Source organism: Dasypus novemcinctus, chromosome 15, assembly GCF_030445035.2.
Source record: "Dasypus novemcinctus isolate mDasNov1 chromosome 15, mDasNov1.1.hap2, whole genome shotgun sequence".
NCBI classification, from domain to species: Eukaryota; Metazoa; Chordata; class Mammalia; order Cingulata; family Dasypodidae; genus Dasypus; species Dasypus novemcinctus.
This window is the reverse complement of record NC_080687.1, coordinates 61,911,251-61,934,074: the sequence shown is the minus strand read 5'-3', so window position 1 is coordinate 61,934,074 and position 22,824 is coordinate 61,911,251. Positions and strand designations below refer to the sequence as shown.

Sequence of the window (22,824 nt, the reverse complement as noted above, 5' to 3'; positions counted from 1 at the left end):
ATCTGCGTATTGTTTGTCCTTTGCGTAATTTGTCACTGCACTTCTAGCATGTCACTAAGTGGGTTTGTTGTGTGCTGTGCATGAGATTTGTAAAAATGGGATTTTTTTTTCTTAATTTTGGCAACCTAATGGTTGCCCAGTGCATGATGTGTACTATATAACAACAATAGTTTTTGTTTTGTTAGAAATTTAAAATTAGTTCTTTGATTTTATCTTTTCCTTTTTTAATTTTGAAGGGGTTTGTTAAAGGTAACAAAAGTACTTGCCCCAAGGTTGGACATATTTATTTTGGAATTTGATTGTTACAGAGACTAAATTCTGATTTCTAAACCCAAATAACTACATTTTAGAAAACCTGTGATAGAGAAAGAATAGTAGCATTTACTTTGAGGTTAAAATACATGCAGTTGGCATTAACTATATTAGCTCAAAGGTAGCTTAATTTTTAGTAGGTTTGGTGAACCATATTAATTTTCCCCTTGTGGCTTTTGGAAACATTTTCAAGATTCTTGACCAGGGTAGAAAGTTATAACATGGCTGTGTTATAGATAGAGCAAAATTGTCTTCCAAAATTTCAAAGTTTAAAATCTTGGTAGTTTCCAATACTTCTGTTGCATATACTATATTTATAATTAATTCTCAAATTTCTAGAATGACTGTAAGAGTAAAAGTAAATACTGAGCACCACTAAGTATGTAGGATCATTTATTTTTAATGCACAATCACCAGCTGGCTGTCCTTCAATAATATTTCACCCAACATTTTGCAACCTTATGAATCTAACTGCTAATATTTCTGAGCAAGTCAAAGAGAGTTTAAGTATGTCATTATTTTAATCTGCCTAAGCTTACTAGCTGAGTATCTTTTTTTCTCCCCTTACCAAGATTTATTTCATATTTAAGATACTCTAGTTTTGATGTAGGAGAAACCTTGGATTCTACTAAAATTGCTATTTAAGGCAATATAAACATTCTAGAATTCAAAAGTTTAATTGAACAATTGGCAACTAATTGTGTTTCTCAGCCACTGACTTTAAAATTTGGGTTTCCAGCCTTCTTTCTTTCTTTCTTTTTTTGGATGGGTATTGATCCTGGGACCTTGTACTTGAAAAGCAGGTGCTCAACCACTAATTTACACCCACTCCACCCCAGCAGACTTTCAGTGTGCCCTGTGAAGATACATTATCCCCTACCCAGCTCATCTTGTGAGGGTGAACTAGGTAGCTTTCAATAAAATGCATAAGCAGCTGCTATTCTTAAGTCATCATGCGAAGCTATTTCCCCTTGATTAAAAATCCCATAGTAGTGTCAAAATTGAAGGATGACTTTCAGAAGAACTTTCATTTGTGAAGTAAATGAAATTAATAACTTTATAATGTAAGCAGTTAGCAGAAATAATCATTTTTCTTAAAACGTAAAAAGTAGTCAGTGGGAAAGTAAACATATACAACTATTTTAATTACTGTCCATGTTCCTCCTTAATGAGGGTTTCAATGTATAATTGGATTAAGGAAAGAAACCTACATGCCAAAGCTCAGAAAGCTAAGGATTTTTCTGGACTACAGCTAGCAGCAAGTAAATGCTTTTGGTAGACTGGAGATTTGTTACTGGATAGTACAGTATTTGTTTTTAAAGGCTACTCTCCATGCAGTTTTGTGCTAAAATGACTACACAAATAAAGCAAGATTGTCTCTAATTTGAGATGGATGAATAATACATGACTTCCCAAATAATGGAAAGTAATATAAATGTGTCTCCAGAAAACTCGTGTGTTTTAAACCACTTGAAATTCAAAATATAAATTTAAATTGGATTAGGTATAGGCTTTTAATATAGAATTTGTTTCATGTTAATGCTTGCTGATATTTCTCTGTACATACGTATGTTGTTAAGCTTAGAATACTTACCTGGACAAACATTATTGCTCAACATTCTGTAATTGAAAAATAACTCTCTGTAACAACGCTTTCTTTTTTTATAACATCCATGTTAAAGAGAAATGTGCAATACCTTTTCCAGCCTTGGGTTATTAACTTCTGGCTTGCTTTTTCTTTGGCACTTACCATGTTAGTATGATTGTTTATTTTTATTAAGACGCTTTGTATGTGGCAGGCATTTCACACATGCATGCTTTTCTGTCACACAGATTTAGGTCTCTGTGGGTCCATGAAATTTGAAAATTTGGTTATAATGCTTTTGGCAGAAGCTGTTAATCATGAATAAAGTTTGTTGTAAGGGTATGTAGAAATAAACTAAATAATCGTGAGATTGATTAAGCCATTGAATCTGATGCCAGTTTCAATAGGAAATGAACACTGGTTTGGTTTAAGGTGAAGTTGTAACCAAAGACATCTAAGACATCTATATTTTGGTTATGGGTTGCTAGCAAAAAGATTATGTAAAAAATATATATAGACCTAAAAGACAGTAAAAAAGAAGGAACAATAAAGTTGGTATAACTTTACTGTCCTGTATTTCTAATCCAAATATTTAGACTAGTGATTTCCAAGGTGGGGGTGGGAAGGTGGGGATTTTGCCCCCCCATGGAACATTTGTCAATGTCTAGAAACATTCTTAGTTGCCACATTTGGGTTGATAGAGAGTATTACTGGCATTTACTGGGTGGAGACCAAGGATGCTGCCAAACATCCTATAATTCATAGGTCAACATCCCACAGCATATACTTTTCCAGCCTAAAATATCAATAGTGCTACTTTGGACAAACCCTCATTTAGACTATAACTGAAAAGTCATTATTACATTTCCTTATCTTTCTATTTTATGCTAATTCTAAAATCTCTTACCCAAGTTTTGATCACTTGTCAGAAATTCCCATAATTCCTAATAGGAAATATATTTAGAGGTGCATTAGTATGTATATTCATATCTCTCTGGGAAAGTTGGGAATACCTAACTGTATTAGGGAATTTCTATTTGCTGTGAAAGGCTATCAGTGATTTTACATTTAGGAATTTTTGCCACATGTTGGTCCCTCTTGATCGCTTCTTCCTTATTCATTTATAAATTTCCTAAAACTGGATTCTAAAATAATACACATAGTAATACTAGCCAAAAAAGTGCCAGAGTATACTGGGTGATAAGCGTAGTGGGGAAAAGAGAATAAATAACTTTCAGTGAACTGTTTTATGTTCCACACCTTCTCTCTCAATCTTTCCCCTTCTTCCTGCCTCCACCCTAAATGCTATTTAAACAAATTCTACTGAACTGAAATTGCAGGATTGTTAGTATTGCATTTTTGGAAAAAATCCAAATGCAGTTCTATATTGGAGCCCTTCCAAATAAGGAAATGCAAATGTAGCAGGTAAAGGAAGTTGAAAGAGGGAATTATGATGTGATTTGCCAGTGAATAGTAATTCATTCAATAAAATGCACTAGTGCAGTGTAGTCCTTTATAGTTTTCCAAACAATTTTCCTGGCACTATATCTGGTGCTTATCACAATTCTGTGAGGTGTACAGTTGGGCATTGTCTGCATTTTAAAGAAGTGTAGAAAGAGAAATAGACATTGCTACTTTCCCAAGGATACACAGCTTGCAAGTAGTTGAAATAGATGAGGACTTGGCCTGCCTGAGTCAATCCGTGTAGATGTAGACTGGCACACATTAAGCTCTCAAAAGGTTAATATGCTGTTGACACAGATAAGGAAAGAATTCTCCATGATCTGGCTGAAAGACTGCTGCATTCCCAATGTTCTAGATTTTATCACTGTGGTCTGTGGCAACCTCTCTAATTGGGAACAGCTTTGGGAGTTAGCTTTCAGGAGCTCCCACAAAATCATATTTGCTTTAATAATAATAGTTGGCATATGGCACGAGATGTCTTTCGAAGTGCAATCAGCATAACCTTATCCATTTCTCTTAACAGTCCCCTCCGTACTTAGCAGATGAGGAACTAAGGCTCAGAGAAGTTAATCGTATGTATTAGTTTGGGAGGAAAACTGGTGCCACAGCCAGAGCTGCAGACCCCCACCTCTTCTAGTTTTGGTGCCTGGCTCAGCCCTGTTTGGATTGTGCTCAGGCTTTATACAGGCTACTTTAGGTACCCTGGGAACAAAATGAACTCACATCCCTGCCTTATGTAGTGACTGACTTCTCCAGACTGCATTCTCGACAAAAACATTATTGAAATACAGTAATTAGCATTTCCACTTTTGTTCAGGAATTTATGCCTGTTAGACTTCCCAGTGGAGATAGAACAGGGACTGATGTATACCCATCCAGAGTTAGATCAGCAGGAATCCTGAAAAATGAGAGTCATTTAAAAAGATATACATGATGGTAAAGGGCTTTTCGAGTTGGAGGGAACATTTGAGGAAGGCCCTTCACTGGATCTGGAGACTGGGTGATAATTTAAAAAGCTGTTGTGAAAGTCCAGGTAAGAGTTAATTGTGCTTTGATCTAGCATGCTGGCACTAGAAATGGAAAGAAAACGACACTCAATAAGGAGGTCTTGATAACTAATTGAAAGTGGGGAGAAAGGAGAAGCAAAGGTGAAAAATGAGTCTCGGGTTTCAAATGTGGATGTTTGGGAGGGCTGGGGACACCATTAACAGACAAGAGAAAAAGTGGGTTTGGGGACAGGTTGGAGTTTGGCCACATCAACAATAATCATGCATTTAGTGGGTTTACAAAACCCTTTCTGGATGTTATTTCAGCTGGGCCAGTTCCAATTGCGGTTCCTAGGGGATATCCATAAGGAGATATGTCTCCAGCAGGCAACTGGAAATTAGGCAGAGGAGGGACAGGTCATATGCTGTGTAAATTTGGGGTCATTTGCATTGCTGAGAGCGAGAGAGTTGAAAAAGAAGAAGAAAATGTTGATGGCAAAACCTTGGGGAAGGCAAAGTTTGGGGTCCCAGGAAATGTAGAGTTACTAATAATTGAAAGTGGAGGCAGTTAAAGTGAAATAAAATCACAAGTGCAGAAAGATCTGTAGAGAGCATTTTGAGGACCGCCCCCCGGAAAAACACACACAGTCTTTGTCTCTAATCCCTACCTGCTCTTCACTATTCAGGTCTGACATCTACTTTTCCAGGAGACTTTTATCCGTCTCCCCTTCTCCTCCAGTGCAGTTTACCTTCCCCTTCTCTGTGAATGCAGACAGTACACATGGGGCTTGTGTCCTGCACCCTACTCTGTTGGCTAGTTTCTGCTCTAGGTTGCACTCTTTGAGAGCTAATTCTTGGTACAAACTCATGGCAGTGTTATAGCTTGAATACATGAAACATTGCATTAATTAAAATGAGGGCTTTACAGGCTGTTGTGTGCTCTAAGGAATCACCTGTGGTATGTTGGGAAAATTCTTGTACAGTGGTGGGGAAGATCTTATAGACTCTTTGAGAAGCAGCAGCATATTTATTCATGGTACTGAACTTGAGGAGAAATATCAAGTAATCAATAAATTATTTAATAAGTTCCTGGGAAAGGCAGCCGAGCCTTAAAAGATTGTCTTTGAGGGTGATAGTGGCTAATGAGTCTAGTGATTAATAATCATTATTTTAAAGAAATAATCCTTTTACACATTGACCATTCCAAATATGAACCTTGGATTATTTGTTCAGACTTGTGCAGAGTTAATTGGGTCATTTTGTGAAAGAATTTTCACTTGAGTTTAGTGCTAGGCTCTTGTTTCTGCGTTTTGGAAAAACACTACTGTTTATCTGTATAGGCTATTTCTGCGATACTATCACTAACGTGTCTAAGTAGTATAGTTGAAATTTAGGTGGAATTTCCAAATATAAGTCCAACCTTCCTGTTTTAACCCTAGATTTGGTCATGCGAACCTCGGTAACCATTGTATTTTTGTTGCAGGTGTAAGTCTCTCAGTGATGTCAGTGCAGAGGATGTTCAAAACTTGCGCCAGGTGCGTTACGAGGATATGCAGAAAATGAAGTCACAACTGAAAGAACAAGATCAGAAATGGCAGGATGTGAGTATTCTTAGATTGGGAGATCTGTTTGTTTGACTTTTCCTTGATTCTCTAAAGGAAAATGAGATGATTTTCCTTGCTATTACAGCGTTCAGTTTTCTGGTAGAAAAAGGCAATCAACTTGCTTTTAAGGATTTTTATACCTTCTGGCCCAGCAATGGGCCAGAAGGTATAATGCTTTTCTACATTTTAAATGCCATTGTGAGAATATATAGGATGTTTGTATTCTAATATTTTCTGTGAGTTCTCAGAAATGTGAAGCTGCTCCCTTGCAGTATAGTACATTTTAAAAAAACTTGATTTGGTGATTGAATGGAGCATGACTGATAGTTTAAAAAGACCTTTTTCAAGGTTTGGGCACAAGAGCAGAAGGTCCAGGACAGAGTGCTGATGTAGCAGGGAGAGACGAAAAGCATTCTTAGGGCTAATAGAAGAGATTAGGTTGGAAATAAGAAATATAACCCAGGTACTATTTTATCTTAAGAAGTCAATATCTAATATTTTGTATCTAAAATGATACAAAATTAGATGTTTTCACAGAGCTGAGATATATGCAGATGTCTGTGTGGATATAGACATTATCTATGGTTTTGACCCTGCAGAAAGCTTGACCTTTTTTGAAAGAGTTAATTTCTATAAACCAAAGGAGTGAAAAGTAATTACAATAGATAAATTATACAGAGCAAACCCATAGAAACTTGAGAATAAACTTTTTGGTAAGGGGAACTGAGTGGCATGATGAATAAAAGATAGTAAATCTTTAATTTTCAAAGGAATTAAAGTCAATTAAATGAAGTAGAAACCTCTGCTTTGGCAGCATTTCTAAAGTTCACTGCCTCTTTTAATTGGGAATTCCTTTTAGTTGTCAAAAAACAATAATTTAGTGTCTCTTTGCCAAAATACATGGTGATTTTTGGGGGATGAAAATGATGAGTTTTATGGATTACCCATTATGTAAGCCAGATGAAAATTCATGTTGGTTATCCAACAGGACTAAACGTACACTGCTTTCTTTCTGGAAATAGTTCATATTGGTGTAGGGTAGTTTTTAAAGGAGGAGTGGTCCTGTCTTCTCTCAAGTGGTATGAAAACCAAACTTACTTTGCTTGCCTTGGGGTATAAAAACCAAACTTACTTTGCTTCCACTTGGGGAGTGGGAGTGGCGGCTTTTGTTTAGTCTCAAACATTGGATGTGCAACTCTTTGGATTAGAATACTGCTAGCAGTTGTTAGCATAATATTTCTTTATTTTGGAGACATAGAGAAGTTTGGTCCTTCCAAACTGTCTTGAACCACTGGGTGTCAGAACCAGCCTAGCCTGTTAGGGGTAATTTAATTACTCAATTAGGTTGACTGCTCTGGGGTCACCCAGCTAGGCTGGACTTCCTGGGGGGTATGGGAAGCAGGTGCCAACTTGTTCCTGGGTGGACCTCCTTTTTTTCCTGACCTATGTAGAGTTTATGTTCTACGAAATCACATACTTCAGTCTCACTGCCGTAGTAAAGCCTTTCCAATCCCTGCCCTCCCCCTCCGGAGGTGGAATGGAACATTCTTTCCTTTGGACCCCTATTCTCCCATTCAATCCTATCACACTTATTGAACTTTTATTTACAAACCCATCTCTTCCTTCTAGACTGGGTGTTCTTTGGGGGAACCATATCTTATTCTTGTGTTTGTTTATAGCCCCTGGCATCAGGACTGCTTCAAAGTAGGGATTGGGCACCTGTTTGATAAGTGGAAGACTAACTGTGCATCATGCTTAACCATTATAATCACATTTCTGTTTCAATTTTGTTAGTGAAACATGTCGTTTCACATAAAACCAGATCTTTGAGGTTGAAATAGTTACAGATCTTTTTGACCTGGCACCTAATTACAAGCATTTAGCATTCTTTGTGAAATGGGCAGCTAGGCAGATAACTTTCTGAAAAGACAAAATGGGGTCTATCTTATTAGGTCAGGTTTTTCAGACAGACACATGAGATAAAGGCTTGGTACAGAAACGCTGGCTATAAAAAGCAAAATTAGGGCACCTTGGCATCAAGTTGGAGTGAATAGTTTCAGCGATGTAATGGGATATTCTGGCATGCTCTCGCTGTTTAAAAAGGGTGTATAGAAATTCAGGTATGCCTGTGCTGATGTGATTTTCTGTCAGGACCTTGCAAAATGGAAAGATCGTCGAAAAAGCTACACTTCAGATCTGCAGAAGAAAAAAGAAGAGAGGGAAGAAATTGAAAAGCAGGCACTAGAGAAGTCTTCTAGAAGCTCTAAGACATTTAAGGAAATGCTGCAGGACAGGTAAGGAAACTAAATTGCATCTTATGGTTGGAGGTACCAGTGTTGGAAATAGGTATTTTCTGTAAGTATTATGTAATCTTAGTGTTCCAGTCAGTATTAAACTGTAATCAAATATACAGTGTAACGTTCAACATTTTGCTCTGCAGCGAAACATCAAAGTATTGCTATAATATAGTATCTTGGATTAACAAAAGAAATAAGTGCTCAAGCTAGGTGTGCTAATTTCTTCTTTTTACTTTGAGCATTTACATGGAAAACTGGGCAGTGTTGACTATATTTGGCGCTGCAGATAAACTACTTTTTTACCTTAAAGTAAATTTAGGAATGGAACGGTCATATAATATCAGCTATCACTTTTTAACTAAATTGTGTAGAATATAAAATTCCTTTTTCATATTTTGGTGCAATTCAAATTATATTTTAAAGGAAATCTTTATAAAAGTAAATATGTGGGTTTATTTTTTTGTATTATAAAACAACAGATAAAAAGATAAAATGGCAGGGGAAGCATAGAGAGATTGAGAGGTGATGAGTTTTGTTTGTTTTTTGTTTATTATTGGAATGATGAAAGTGCTCTAAGAATAATTGAAGTGATGAATGCACAAATATGTGATTATATTAAATACCATTGATTGTACATTTTGGATGGATTTATGCTTTATTAATATATACCAGTAATATTGGTTTGTTTTTAAAAAATAGATCAAATTGAAACTTTCCTGTAAAGCAGTAATCATGTGAAAACTTAGAGTATTTACAGATCAGGAAGAAGGCAAATATGCCTTAAGAATAATGTCAGAAAGGAAATGTGCTGTCAGGTGAAATTAAATAAAACTCCTTTGAACCATACAAGCCAATGATAAACACAATTTCATTGACTTAAATGGCAACCCAGTTAACTTGAAAGGTAGGCGCTTCATAATAAATCTTGGAAATGAGAATGTTTCATAAATTTCTCTGTAACTATGGATGATGACTTTTAATCAGTAATAATTTTCCATGTAAGTTCTCTCAGGCTGTATTACTAAATCATATACTAACTTGATCTTAACAGAAGCCTGAGTCACTTGTGGTCTTTTATTTTATTAAAATGTTTTAAATAGCATATAGGGAAAAAGTTCAAAGAGGTTGTCAAACAATGAGTTACAATTATAGGATTTCAATTTTGCAAGAATTAAAAATGTGCATACAATTTTTTGAATTATCCCTTACGATTTTCTTATTACAAGTAAAATCTTAAAATTTTAAAAATAATTTCTCTGTGGAGTATTTGAGAACCTGTTTTAAGTCAAGTTCTCATAATCCTTCTTAGTTTTGGTGTCAAAAGAAAATTTGTATTATTTATCCTCATATTGTGTTAGTGTTGTAATGATTATTGTGTGAGGTCAGTGGTTAATATATTTTTTTCCCCTTCAGCCTGTTTTATGTTACTTACAAAAATAACATCTATCTCTCCAACGCCATGTGTCAAATGAATAACTTTGTGGTTATTGTGTGTTTCTTTCTACTAAGGGAATCCCAAAATCAAATATCTAGCAGTGATCAACAGAGAAAAATTACACTGAGTAGGAGAATGTATTCTTCTGATGATGCATTGAATGAAGACAAGATATCCCCTACAGTGACTATGTCAGAAGCAAGTTATCAGAATGAGAGAGTAGAAGAGAAGGGAACAACTTACCCTATAGAAATTCCTAAAGAAGATTTGACAACTTTGGCAAAAAGAGAGGACTATGTAACAGCTGAAATTCAGCTTCCTTCTAAAGGCCCCACAGAACAAAGCCTAGCCTCTTTGTCTTCTCAGCATTCACTGAGTACACAAATGGAGTGGACTCGGGTTTCAGCTTCTCTCCCCAGAAGTTACCAGAAAACTGATACAGCCAGGTTAACATCTGTGGTCACACCGAGACCTTTTGGCTCTCAATCAAGGGGAATCTCATCACTCCCAAGATCCTACACGGTAAAAGTGTTCCCAGTTCGTTTAGTCTGTTTTGAAGAGTAAAATGGTGGTGGCGTTGTATAGAGGTTCGAGTGATCTTTACTTGACATGTAAAAAGCACGTAACTTATATAAATCAATTTTGTTTTATGCCACTATAAATTCAGTAGAAATTGAATGCTTAAAACATAGCAATGATGCAGAATTGATTATCCTTTAATTCTGTGAAAGAGGGTAGATGCATTTCAAAGAAGATGATACATTTTAAGGCAAAGATTTATATTTTAATGCCATATTTTCTCAGATATGGCTTTTGTAAAGTATTGGAGGATTAAACAATATGACATTGCAAGTAGTCAATTCTTTTTGACCTATAAAACAACAAGTTTCATATGGTTTAACCTAAATATTTTCAAGTGCTTGTGTAAAATTTTCTATTTTTCCTGATTTCCTACTTCATTAGAACTTGATGTGTGTGCATGTTTTTATTAAACTTTATCTCATTTTTCAAATATATACATTTCTATGTATATTGGGGCTTTGAAGGATATAGAATATTGAAGCATTTGCCCTGAGAATGGAGCAGTACTACATACTTGACAATAGGTGTGTTAATCTGAATTATGTGGAAGGGAGCAATACAGCTGAAAGATCAATGTTCAAATTACTCTTAGCTCCATTAGTGTAAAATCCTAAAATCTAAAAGAGGAAAAATACAATTAAAAAAAAGAATATCTGGGATGGGGAAGCCTGCCTAAATAATTCAGGAAACACTAGCCATGAAGAAATATTTGACAATGTAAAAATTAAGTTTATATGGCAGACACCATTACCATAGTCAAAAGACAATTTATAGACTTGGAATAATATTAGCTGCATGAACTATCAATAAAGGGTTAATTTCCCTAAGATTTAAAAAATTCTACAAATTGATAAAGATAAACATTAGAAATACATGTAGAGAACAAATATAAAGCACATAGAAGGCAGGTTTAGTCTCATTAGAGCAAGAATGACATGCACAACTTTTCACTCATCAGAATGGTAGAAACTTAAAACAATGACAATGTCTGCTGCTGGCAAGAATGGAGAGAAATAGGCACATTTAGTAATTATTTTGGTGGTATGAATTGCTACAATTTTTTTGAGAAATGATGTATGTGTCTTTGGCCCAGCAGTTCTACTTTTGGGAAACTGTGCTATAAAAATATTCAGACTGTAAAGTTATATGGGTATTTGTTAAAATATGTTTGAAAGTAACAGAAAACTTTGAAAGCACATCAACTGAATAAATTTTTGATAGTCATACTATGGAGTATTCCTTTTCAGCAATTAAAAAATTAGTTTAAGTTCTGTCTGTTGACCTAGAGTAATGCTTAGATAGTTTTTAAAGGAGCAAAGCAAGTTTCAGGAATCTGCAGATAATATGAACATGTTGGTAAAAACAAATGCTGCTTTCACCCACTACATATCTATCTAGTGTGAAACAATACACTAAGCTTTTAGCAACACTTTGCTGTGGCAGGTATATGTTACTTTTATCATCTAAAAAATTAATTTAATGGATATGTTTTTTAAATGGAAAAAAGCTAGTAGAATACCAATTTTAAATGGATATTTCCTATTTAGATGGATGATGCTTGGAAGTATAATGGAGTTGTAGAAGGCTTTAAGACAACTCAAAACAATTCAGCCAGCTCCTCCGCTCAAAAACCTGATGCAAGTCCTGTTCCTTGGAGCTCATCAAGTGAAAGCGTGGCCACAACTGGAAAAGAGGCAATGAGATTTCCCTCTCCTACGCCCTCCTTTTCATCTCTTTCTCAGGATCATGGTGCCACTTCTCAAATCGAGTTGTCTTCAATGTCTGGCCCTGATTTAATGTCTGAATCTGGAGAAGAGAGAAACTCACTACAGACAGAGGCCTCAACATCACAGGTGAGTTTGGGAAGTCTGAATGTTAGAATCCGGGCTATTGATCTTGGAAGAAGGTCTCTTCTAAGTTTATTGATCCAGGTAACCCTTCTTTTTTTTTTAAAGATTTATTTTTTAGTAATTTCTATCCCCTTCCCCCCTCCCCCCCTGCAGTTGTCTGCTCTGTGTCCATGCTCTGTGTGTTCTTCTGTGTCCGCTTGCATTCTTGTCAGTGGCACTGGGAATCTGTGTCTCTCTTTGTCATGTCATCTTGCTGTGTCAGCTCTCCGTGTGTGCGGTGCCACTCCTGGTCAGGCTGTGCTTTTTTCACATGAGGCAGCTCTCCTTATGGGGTGCACTCCTTGCGCGTGAGGCTCCCCTACACGGGGGATACCCCTGTGTGGCACAGTATTCCCTGCATGCATCAGTACTGTGCATGGGCCAGCTCACCACACGGGTCAGAAGGCCCTGGGTTTGCACCCTGGACCTCCCATGTGGTAGACAGACACTCTCTCAGTTGAGCCAAATCCACTTCCCCAGGGAACCCTTCTAAAATGTGTGTATAGAGACTTTCTGACCAGTTACCTTGGGGTTGGATTGGGTTTTTCTACCCCACATTTCAGTAGCTATTTTCTCATGCTTCTAGCACTCAGCAGCCTGGGTTTCAGTGGTAGGAGTCACGTCAAAGGTTTCAGACACACATGGAAAAAGCCCCTTCCCAAAGAAATTAAATGGCCATAAGGAAGAACTGATAATCATGAGAGGTAGTAGCCTCCAGGAACATGACATTTTTTTAACCTCCTAAAGACTAAATACTAATTTATACTTTAGAATATCTGGAATTTTGGATGATCTGTATCTTTTAATGGGAAGACTGAGGCTTAGTTACAATTTAACAATTGTGTTCCCTAACATTTGGAGTCCCAAAAAATATGCAATCAGCTGAAGAATTATTAGGATCATTTGTAGTTTTTTTCCTTTATAGATCCTACTTAAACTCTTACTAGATGACTTTTAAGAAAATTAATAGGTGAATATTCTTTTAGTGTGTGTTATGTCTTGGTTATAAAATCATTGATTGTTAATGTAAGCAGAAAGAATTTCTTTTTTTCAAAAAAACTGTTGGGGAATGGATGTAGCTTAAGTGGTTTAATGCCTGCTTCCCATGTATGAGGTCCTGGGTTCAATCTCTGGTATCTCCTAAAACAAAACAAAACAACAAAGCAAAAAAACACCTTGTTAAGTAATTTGATAGTTGTATGACACCCTTAGCATGTAGGAGCTATTGTGATTCTTTGGCTTGATCTGATATTCTCTATTGCGTTATTAGAATGTATTAGTTTCCTAAGGCAAAAAGACATAAAATATATAACTTGGCCTAATTTACATTAATAAAAAAAACTTCATGTGAAATAATTTGATACAACATATTTAGTGTAATTATATTTTTATTTGTATAGGAAAAGTCTAAAAGTTTAGAGGGTAAGCTGTTTTTTTAAACTATATACTTGAGAAGATATGGAAATGCAGGGAAGTATAAAAAATAAAAATCACTGGTGACCCTATCATATAGAGAAAATCATTGTTAACATTCAGGAAAATATCTGTCAGTCTTTTCCTATACATATTTACAAACATAAATCTAAAACCAATTTCTTCAGCTTCCTGAAATCATTAAGTGTAAATTATTTTACTTCATTTTTAAAGAATGGGAATGTGTAATTTACGTTTTGTGTTTTAATGGGTGAGAGCAATAGCTTGGTGAACATAAGGTACCAAACCAACCAAACAACCTAATAAACAAACAAAAAAACCAGAAGCCAGATGTCTTTTGTTCTAGGGACTTGAGCATTTGTTTCCATCTTTTCAAATAGTAAATTCAGCAAATTAGCTTGGTGAACATCTTATTCGCTAGGTGGTGGTACCTCCCTTGAGGTGGCAGAAGATTAGCTGAATGCCTGGATTAAGAGTCTAATTGTGAGGTATGGGTGTGTTCCAGGTTATTACAGTTGAGAGGAGCCTAATTTAATATGGCATAGTTTCAGTTTTCATCATTAATGGATTTATGCTTCTTTGTCATGAAGTAGAAATGGTATTCTAGTAAGCAAAATTGGGCTTTATGTAACAAGTACAGTCTTTGGAATTCTGAAACATATTTATGTTTCATATAGTGACTTGCCTATCTTTGAAATCCTTGGTATGTCCATTTCTGTGCACTGGGAAAGTAGCTTATGTAGCATAACCACCCCTCTTTTCTGAGTAGAAAAGAGCCTACTTACTTGGTAAAAAAGATGTGAATACCTCAGTCATTCAGAACAAGCAATAGATAAAGCAATATATAAAGGGCACTTTGCTGTCTCTCCCAAATGCTTGTTCAGACTCTGAATTCCAGGAATTCAAAGAACATCAAAATTGAAAATAATGTGTGACTGAGTGTCTAAATGTCTTGATAGCTTTATAGAAGGGGTCTTCAGATATTCTTTCTCTTTCTTACCTCAAATTTGCCCTGGTAATTTCCTTTCACTTGTACCTCCAGAATCTCCCTTGAAGTTATTCTTTTCTATTCTTGCACCTACTACCCTCATTCAGGCCCTTTTCCCCATCAAGGTAAATAGTTGTATGTATTTTTACATTCTACACAAGGTTGGCACCAGATTAACCTATCTGATGCCAGGCCAGGCTGAGTAATTTTCCTGCTCAAAAGCTTCCAGTGGCACTCCGTGGTCTATTGAAGAAGTCCAAAGCACACAGGAAAGCACTGAAGTCCCCATGACTAGCCCCAAACTCCCTTTGTAATGCTGTAAAAGCTAATGTTTTTTTGAGTGCTTATCATGTGCATATGCAGTCTTTTAAGGGCATTACCTTCAAATCTCAGTTAATCTCCCTAGCGACCTATGATGTCAGCACTATCATTGTTACCCGTTTTATTGTGGTAAAAATTGAGACGTGATCTGGTTCTGTTACTTCTCCAAGGTCTGGTAGGATAGAGTGGTGGATCTAGGATTTGAACCTAGACAGTCTGACTCAAGATTGCCTACACAACCACCATGCTATGTTGTGGGAAAGAGAAGGGAAGTGTGAGATCCAGCCACACAAGACTGCTTGCTTTTTCTTGAACACATCATAGACTTTGGGTGATGCCTTATTGTTGCCTCATTTGAAAATGTTCTTTTCACCCATCTCTGGGTCTCTTGACGTCCTACTATATTCCTTCAAAGCCCAAGAGGGTCACTTCCTTCATGAATCAGGTATTACACCCCGTAGTTGGAATTGAACTTTTTGCCCTTGAAAGTTACACCAGGTGAATTCTGTCTTGTACATAGGTTCACGTGTTTCCCTTCACTGGTAATCTTTGTAACCTCCATAGCCTTTACACATGGTTGGTACTTAAGTATTTACTGAACTGAATGGAATGGAATTGAATTTACTGAGAATATGAACTTGATTTAGCAGGTAATGTAGTCCTTACAGATTCTTTTGTGTGGGAGTTTCTAGATTAAGGTGTGTTTTTAGGAATGTTGGCATTGTGATGTTATATAGGGTTATTTTTTGTTGTTGTTTTGCTTTGTTTTAGGTTTTTACCTGTTTTTTATTATTTTTAAAAAGTGTATAATCAATGGCTTTTCATATAATCACTATTTTGTACATTAATCATCTCAAAAATTTTAGAGCAGTTTCATTACCCTGAAAAGAGACTCCAAACCCCTTAGCCTTCCTTTATAGGGTTATTTTAAGGAAGCAAGGTTTGGAGGTAGAGACTGGTTAGGAACCTATCACAGTAATGTGGTATATGGTTTATGCCATAGAGCCTAAACTTAATATGGTTTTATTTAAAATATGCCCACAAGAATTTCCTTTCTGTCCTCATTGTTAAGCTTGGGATTTTGTTCCTTTCTCCTCTCTGTCCTCCCTGCTCCCTTCTCTTGTGGTTTTTGCTTCTTTCCTTGCCTCCCTTGCCAATCCAGCCTCCATGATAATTTGGGGGTGAGAGTGAGGCAGGGAGACCGTGACTGCCATAGTCCTGCTTCATCTTCCAACTGCCCCACAGCTGTGGCTTTCATGATTTTTCCAAATATTAGTCTTGCCTACAGATTTTCTTTCCTTTAACTATCCTTTCATAGCCTTTTGCTCTCAAAATTGATCAAAATTCACATTCTAGAACCTCTGTCCCAGGTTCCTTAAAGCAATACTCAGAAGCGGGATCATACACGTAGAAGGACGTTTTTTACATGTCAATTCTCTGATCTCCCTGTTAATCCCGCCCAGGCTTATGTGCTTCTAACTCTTGCCATGCACTTTCCTTGCTTGTCACCTTCACTAGACGCTAACCTCTATGAGGGCAGGAAGCTCATTTGTCTTGCTTACTGTTAGTGTGGTGACTGAGTTCTTTTGGCTTATAGCCAACTGTGTGAGTGTTAAATAGGATTTTATTTAGCTTGTTTGGAAACTGCTTAACAGGCATGTATATCCTGTATAACATTGTTTCCATGGGAAAAGGAAGATAATTACTGGGCTTTAAGCCTTGGCACCTTTTTAATGTTTCATTTAATCTTCTCAATGGCCTTGAAAAGCAGGTGGCATTACCCCCATTTTTACGAGTGAAGTGCTTGAGACTTAAAAGTTATGCAACTTGCCCCAGATGGCTAAATGCTTAGGCCAAAACTCCAATCTTCCAGACCCCAAATTGTTTTGAAATATAACATGCTCGAACTTGAGGACTGCTGTATGTATAGTTAAAACACTAACCACTGACTTATTTTAACTATGCTGTGTTTTCAGAATGTTAGAGCCAGTAGGGACAGAAATATCTTCTGATCCAAGATAAAATCTTCATGGAATTGTTTTGAGGAAGGGTGTGTATTTACTGAAACTTCTCACAACTGAATCTAGTTCGTAATGTAGTATTTGAAAGCTACTCGGTAGGCAGTAAAGAGCTCTTAGTGGTTTTTAAATGGGGTGCTTAATAATAGCCAATATGTTCTGTAACTAGAGTTCTGGCTCCTCTTTGGAAGAAGGAAGGAAAAAGAAGGGCTGGAGGCACAAGGGCCAATTAGGAGGTGACCACAGTAGTTTAGGGGGGCGATCATTGCCCAAACTTAGATGATAATTTGAGGGAAGATGGAAAGGATGTGGTGATTCAAGATGGATTTATGGACTGTGGACTTCCTAGCACTTTATTAAATGCATGTGTGTGGCAGGAGTGGAGCGGAGGGCTCTTGTGTGAAGTTGAGCTGGGGATGAATGGATGGAAGGAAAGAGGGAGAGGCCCAAAAAGAACCTGCTGTTTCTAACTTGGGCAACTGGTTAGATAGTGATATAATTACCCAAGGTGTGGAAAACAAAATGTGGAAGAGCTGGTTTGGGAAGAAGATAATGAATTTAACGTTGGGCATGTTGGGTTTAGGCGGTAACTGAAGGCATGCCAGTGAATGAGGTTCCCCAGGAAAGCATATAGTCAAGAAGGTTGGAGACTGATGTCATTCTGACAGCAGCAAAATGAAAATAGATGTGAAAAACGATAAACATACTTATGAAGCTGAGAGGTGGCCAAAGAGAAGGAAATAAGAAGAGAACATAGGCTAGTGGGTGACTTAGGAAACAGACTTAGGAATCTGTTTCCTCAAAGCAAGAATAGTTAGTAGTGCCTCATTGGATAAGTACTGGAAATGGATTGGGTAGTTCAGAGATAAACTGGGAATGGATTGAATAAAGTGGTCAGGGTGGAAATGTCACCTGCCTCTTTGGAATAAAGTAGGGAATGAAGAAATGTGGAAGGTTTAGATGAGTCTTTTTTGAAAGACACTAGCATGAGTAGCAGGATAGGGTCTTAATTTGAGTGCTACTCACTTTGTATTTTCATCCCACAAAGACCCTGAAAAAACACTAAAAATTCATGTATGCACAAATTCAAAGATTATATATTTATTCTGTTACTCTTGACTTTATAGCCCAAATTCACTGTTAGCTTTTTATTTAATTTTATCCGTTAAGTAGGCTTTCCTTAAGTCAACACATTTGTCTAATTGAAAAAGTTTGAGGGAATAGTTTTCTGACTTGTTAGTATATAAGACTGACCCTATTTCTATTAAATTCTGTCTTGGTGGCATGAGAATCTTAATTCATCAGATCTTTTAAAAAATGTCTTGTGGTTGCTATTCCATATCATCCTCAAGTTTTTGTTTAAAAATTTAGAGTTTTATACTTCTGCTTCATCTGTCTGCAGTTAGAGGGGCAATCTCAACTTTAAGTGTATACTTCTGTTTAAATTGTACCTAATTTGGGAGAAGTTTTAAAAATGTTGGTGTGTTGTTGACAGATAATTGTATTTTCTCTTTTCCCACATAGATAACTGAAACCACTTGGGATAGCTTTATTTCAGCCATGGTGACTCTCGGTTTCCCCTAGTAGTTTAGATTCTTGTTCCATCCAGTTGAGAAGGTAAATCCCACGCCTCCCTCCCCCCTGTCTTCTGAAGCTTGGATCCTTTATAGAAGAAGGAAGTAGGAATCTTAACAGAAATCATTATTGACCAGTTTGTGCTTAAATGTGATTATATATATGCTCACCTGCAAGGGGTTTCAGGGATAATCTAATACAAGGACTGGGAATTCCTCAGTGATGCCTTAGGGGCTGCCAGGAAGGGGAGGCCAAGCAAGGAAGACTCTGGAACCTTACTCGGAACCTACAGCTACTTCACTTTAATACTTTCTTCATATTCGGGGGTCTGCAAAAGATTTTATTTGAAAGTAGGATTTTGGGGGAAAAAAAGATTTGAAAATCAATGTTGTTGTGTAGAAAAGGCTCTGCTGGGCTTAGTGACAGGTTTGAGGTTACCTGGTGATTAACGGAAGGGTACTGTGCCCATGTGGTCTGTCCTCTTTGCTTCTGTACCAGCCCATGAACCAGCACAGCAGTCTGAGGCTGTCCTCTCTGTTAGCTATTCCAGAAAAGTGGTTATCTGCCCTTTTATTTAAAAGGTGCAAGTGGAGATTTCTTTATTTCCGAGGTAGTGGTAACCCTTCGTGGGATAATTCTTCTGGTCTAATGTCATTGTGAGACTCTTTCACCTATGGTTTATGCTCATTTCTTCTTATCCTTTATTTGGTAGAAAAGGATAATGTTTGCTTATTGTCTCTCATAAAGTATGCTTTATGTAGTTTAAAACTATTTATTAAAATTCTATCCTGTATTTTGTTCTTCAAGCTAAAAAACTTCAGTTGGTGTCTTGAATATCAAATCCATTGTTTGTCTCTCTGCCCTTACATAGCAATAGATTCTGTACTTTTATTGGCTTTAAGAAAAAAAAATTTTTTTTTTTTTTGGTAAGAGCATTACAGATGACCACTTATTTTCATCAAGTCATCTCTAATTTAAGTGTTTAAGTATATGGTGGTTTTGGTTAAGGAGTAGAACTAATGATTTTTTTTTTTCTTTTCTTAGCAGAGTTCTTTTATATACTGCAGACTGGTGTCCTTCGGGCTGATTATTAATGTGTTTCAACTGCCTCCATCTGGGTTCCCATATTTAAACTGTTACAAGATTGCTTTCTGATGAAAATTTTTCTATATTAGCTACAAAGTTTTTCCCCCCTTTAAAAATCCCTTCTCCACTGTTGAAGAGTTGATAATTATTTCTTGAGAACAAGCGCAGCCTAATTCATCTTTATTTCCAAAACTGCCAAACACTGTCTTATACAGAATAGATACATGATAAACGTATATTGAATGAATGACTATGTAAGTAATATTATAATACTGAGCTTCTTAAGCTCCTTATATCCAGTAATTTCCTTGCCTTCCTTCTAATATTTATGTATTATCCCATTTTTCTCAGAATATTGTCACTTAGATTGTAAACTTATGTTATGGGTGGATAAATTTAAGCAGAAAACTTTGTGAATTTTCTAGTCTGCTTAGGTTTTGTTTTAATTATCAAATTAAAATAGAGAGTTTTTAGGTCTTTATCTGAAAATAAAGAAAATTTAGAAGGAAGTTGTTTTTTTAATAGGCAAGTCTAAGTTCTTTATGATTATGAAGCAAAGAATTAAAACACTAATCTGGAAAATTTATGTATGTAAAAAATCCTTATATGTTGCATACTTTAACAAAAAACAACCCTGTAACTTATGAAAGAGAATGGGATTTTTCACATAAACAATGTTCTGTAAAAAAAAAACATTTGGTTTAGAAATTGGTTTCAGGAAGTCTTATGGAATTTAGACTGTGTTGCTGTATAGTCTAGTGATGGAGAGGAAAATAGAGTTCCACCTCTCCTGTAAGAGGCTATTGTTCTTGAGCTTATGGGCTGATGTTACTTCATGGAAGTTGGGTCTGTAAGCTCTTTGTGGATAAGGACTCTTTCCTCATCCTTTTTTCTGTCACATTGCAGGCATTCAGAAATATTTGTTTAGCTCTGGGTGTCTCCATACTGGCCTTCATGTTAGAGTGGTAGCTCCTCAGAGTGACACAGCTCTGCATTTTACAGCTTGTGCAGCAAGCCTTCAGCTCACATTGGCTGTAGAGCAAGTGGAAATGCCAAATTTTAAATGCCCACTAGCTGGGTGGTGCTAATCCGTGATGATCACTACTAGTAGCTGAATAATGTGTCGATGAATCATTTGGAATTATTCAGTTAAGTATGTTAAATGTTGGAGGTAGTTTTAATCAAAGTATGGTGGCATTCTTTTCAGAAGTGAATTAAATTATTCCACTTCATATCTGGGTAAAGAACAAATGATCTGTAAATTAGCTCCAGTTGTTTGGTGGGCAAAACCCCTTTATCAGTGGTCAACAGATTATAGTATTAACGTGAAGAAAAACATTTTTTGACATGAAGATGTCCCTTATTTTATTGAAAAAAAATTAACGTGTTATCTGTTTAAAGGTTTTACCAACGCAGGGAAGAAAAGAATGAAGCTTCTGGTTTACCATGAAATAATTCAAGTGTCCCTTGCATGCAGCCATGGATAGACTTTCCTCCATGTGGGTGCCAGGGACATCTGATACCACCGTTTCATGTTTTGTTTTCAGGATCAGTTCAGTGATATGAGAATCAGCATAAACCAGACGCCTGGGAACAACCTTGACTTTGGGTTTACAGTAAAATGGGATTTTTCCAGGATCATCGTAGCATCAGTTGAACCAGGTAAATCTTATTTTGGCTCCACTGAACTTTCTTCTCCTTTAGTATATCCGATAGCGTGATTAGATACAAGAAGAGAAACTATTGTGAAAAAATGTGTCAGCAAAGTGAGGAGATGCATCACCTCCCTATAGACTATTATTTAGGATTGTAAATTACATATTATTTATTCTACTTACTTCATTAGTGTATTGAGTATTAATTTTGTGACATTTATAGAATTTGTAAAATTTTGGGTTTATAATTTGGAAATACTAAGAAACAGTACTTAACTGAAAATTTAGAAAGAACTTCCTAAGATCAAATCATGTTTTGAGGTAAATGCATACTACATAATAAATTGTTGGTTTATGAGCATCCTAATACTTGTATTACTCAAGGAATCGTCAGGATGTTTTGGGACTTTTGTGAAAGATCGCCCCTCCCCCACCCAGGGTTATTCCAAGCCAAGCCAGGGAACTCTGCAAAATATTACCAAAAGGACTAAAATGAAAATGAAAGCTATTGTATTCACGAGGATATCCTTATTTACATATTTAGCTATATAAAATTGCATACTAGCACTGGTTATTTCTTTTAAATTTTAGAGTAAATTTGGATTTGGAAACTATATTTTCTATATATTGCAAATTTTTAATTTAGAAACTTAAGTTTTTATTTTTCTTAGGAAGCTAATAAATTTTATTGAAGAGATGAGTTCATCTTCTTAAATGTTAATGGAGGTGCATACTGTAAAATAAAAATGCCTTTGGTGCATTGTATGTTGTAGATACTCAAATATTTCCTAACTTTAAAAAATTTAGTGACTCTTTCCCCATTTCCCCCCCCCCCCAAATATGTGAAACTATTAGTTTAGATTAAGAAGCCATTTTTTTTCTTTTAATTTAAATAAGTAATGACCAGTAGATCATGTTTTGTTTTGTTTTTAAATTTATTGTTTAATTTACTCTGCATCACTTAGGTAGCCCAGCAGAATTTTCTCAGCTCCAGGTAGATGATGAAATTATTGCTGTTAACAATACCAAGTTTTCATATAAGGACACAAAACAGTGGGAGGAAACCATGGCAAATGCTCAGGAAACTGGAAACCTAGTGATGGATGTCAGGCGATATGGGAAGTCTGGTGAGTTGGTTTTATCATTGCGTATGGATTTCTAAGTTGGGAAATGGTTTTTCGGTAGACAATTGTAACAGGTTGCTTCAGTAACTTCTTTTTTTTTTAATTTTTAAAATTTTACTTATTTATTTTTGGCTTAAAGGTATTTTGTGGTTACGTTGTGACAAATCTTGAACACTATCTCCTTGACTATCCTGTTTGAAAACCTATTCACTAGCAAATTTACTGAATTCAACATTCTCTATTGATTGACTTATTTACTGTGCCTGATTTTGAATGCAAATATGAAGACTGTGGTAATTGTAGCCTATATAACAGTGTTCAGTATTAAGAATTACAGTATGATTTAACTTTCTCTGCACTTCCCATGTAACCAGTGCAAGAGAGGCCATGTAGTCACATTCCTGTTGTTGATTATCTGGAGCTGTCAATATGCGTTCCTTTATAGTGTTTCTTAGTTATTGACATTAGA

At 36.2% G+C, this 22,824-nt stretch overlaps 1 protein-coding gene across 10 annotated transcripts in view; it reads left to right on the top strand.

Moving 5' to 3' along the window:
• Positions 1-22,824, top strand: part of LMO7 (LIM domain 7) — a 231,272-nt gene that overhangs the window by 185,159 nt on the left and 23,289 nt on the right. For all 10 annotated transcript variants that reach the window (XM_058276567.2, XM_023584944.3, XM_058276576.2 and 7 more), the window contains 6 exons: positions 5,831-5,948; positions 8,103-8,245; positions 9,758-10,205; positions 11,813-12,118; positions 21,124-21,238; positions 22,197-22,358. In XM_058276567.2, coding sequence (XP_058132550.1) covers positions 5,831-5,948; positions 8,103-8,245; positions 9,758-10,205; positions 11,813-12,118; positions 21,124-21,238; positions 22,197-22,358 — 1,292 coding nt within the window. The remainder of the gene's footprint in view (positions 1-5,830; positions 5,949-8,102; positions 8,246-9,757; positions 10,206-11,812; positions 12,119-21,123; positions 21,239-22,196; positions 22,359-22,824) is intronic.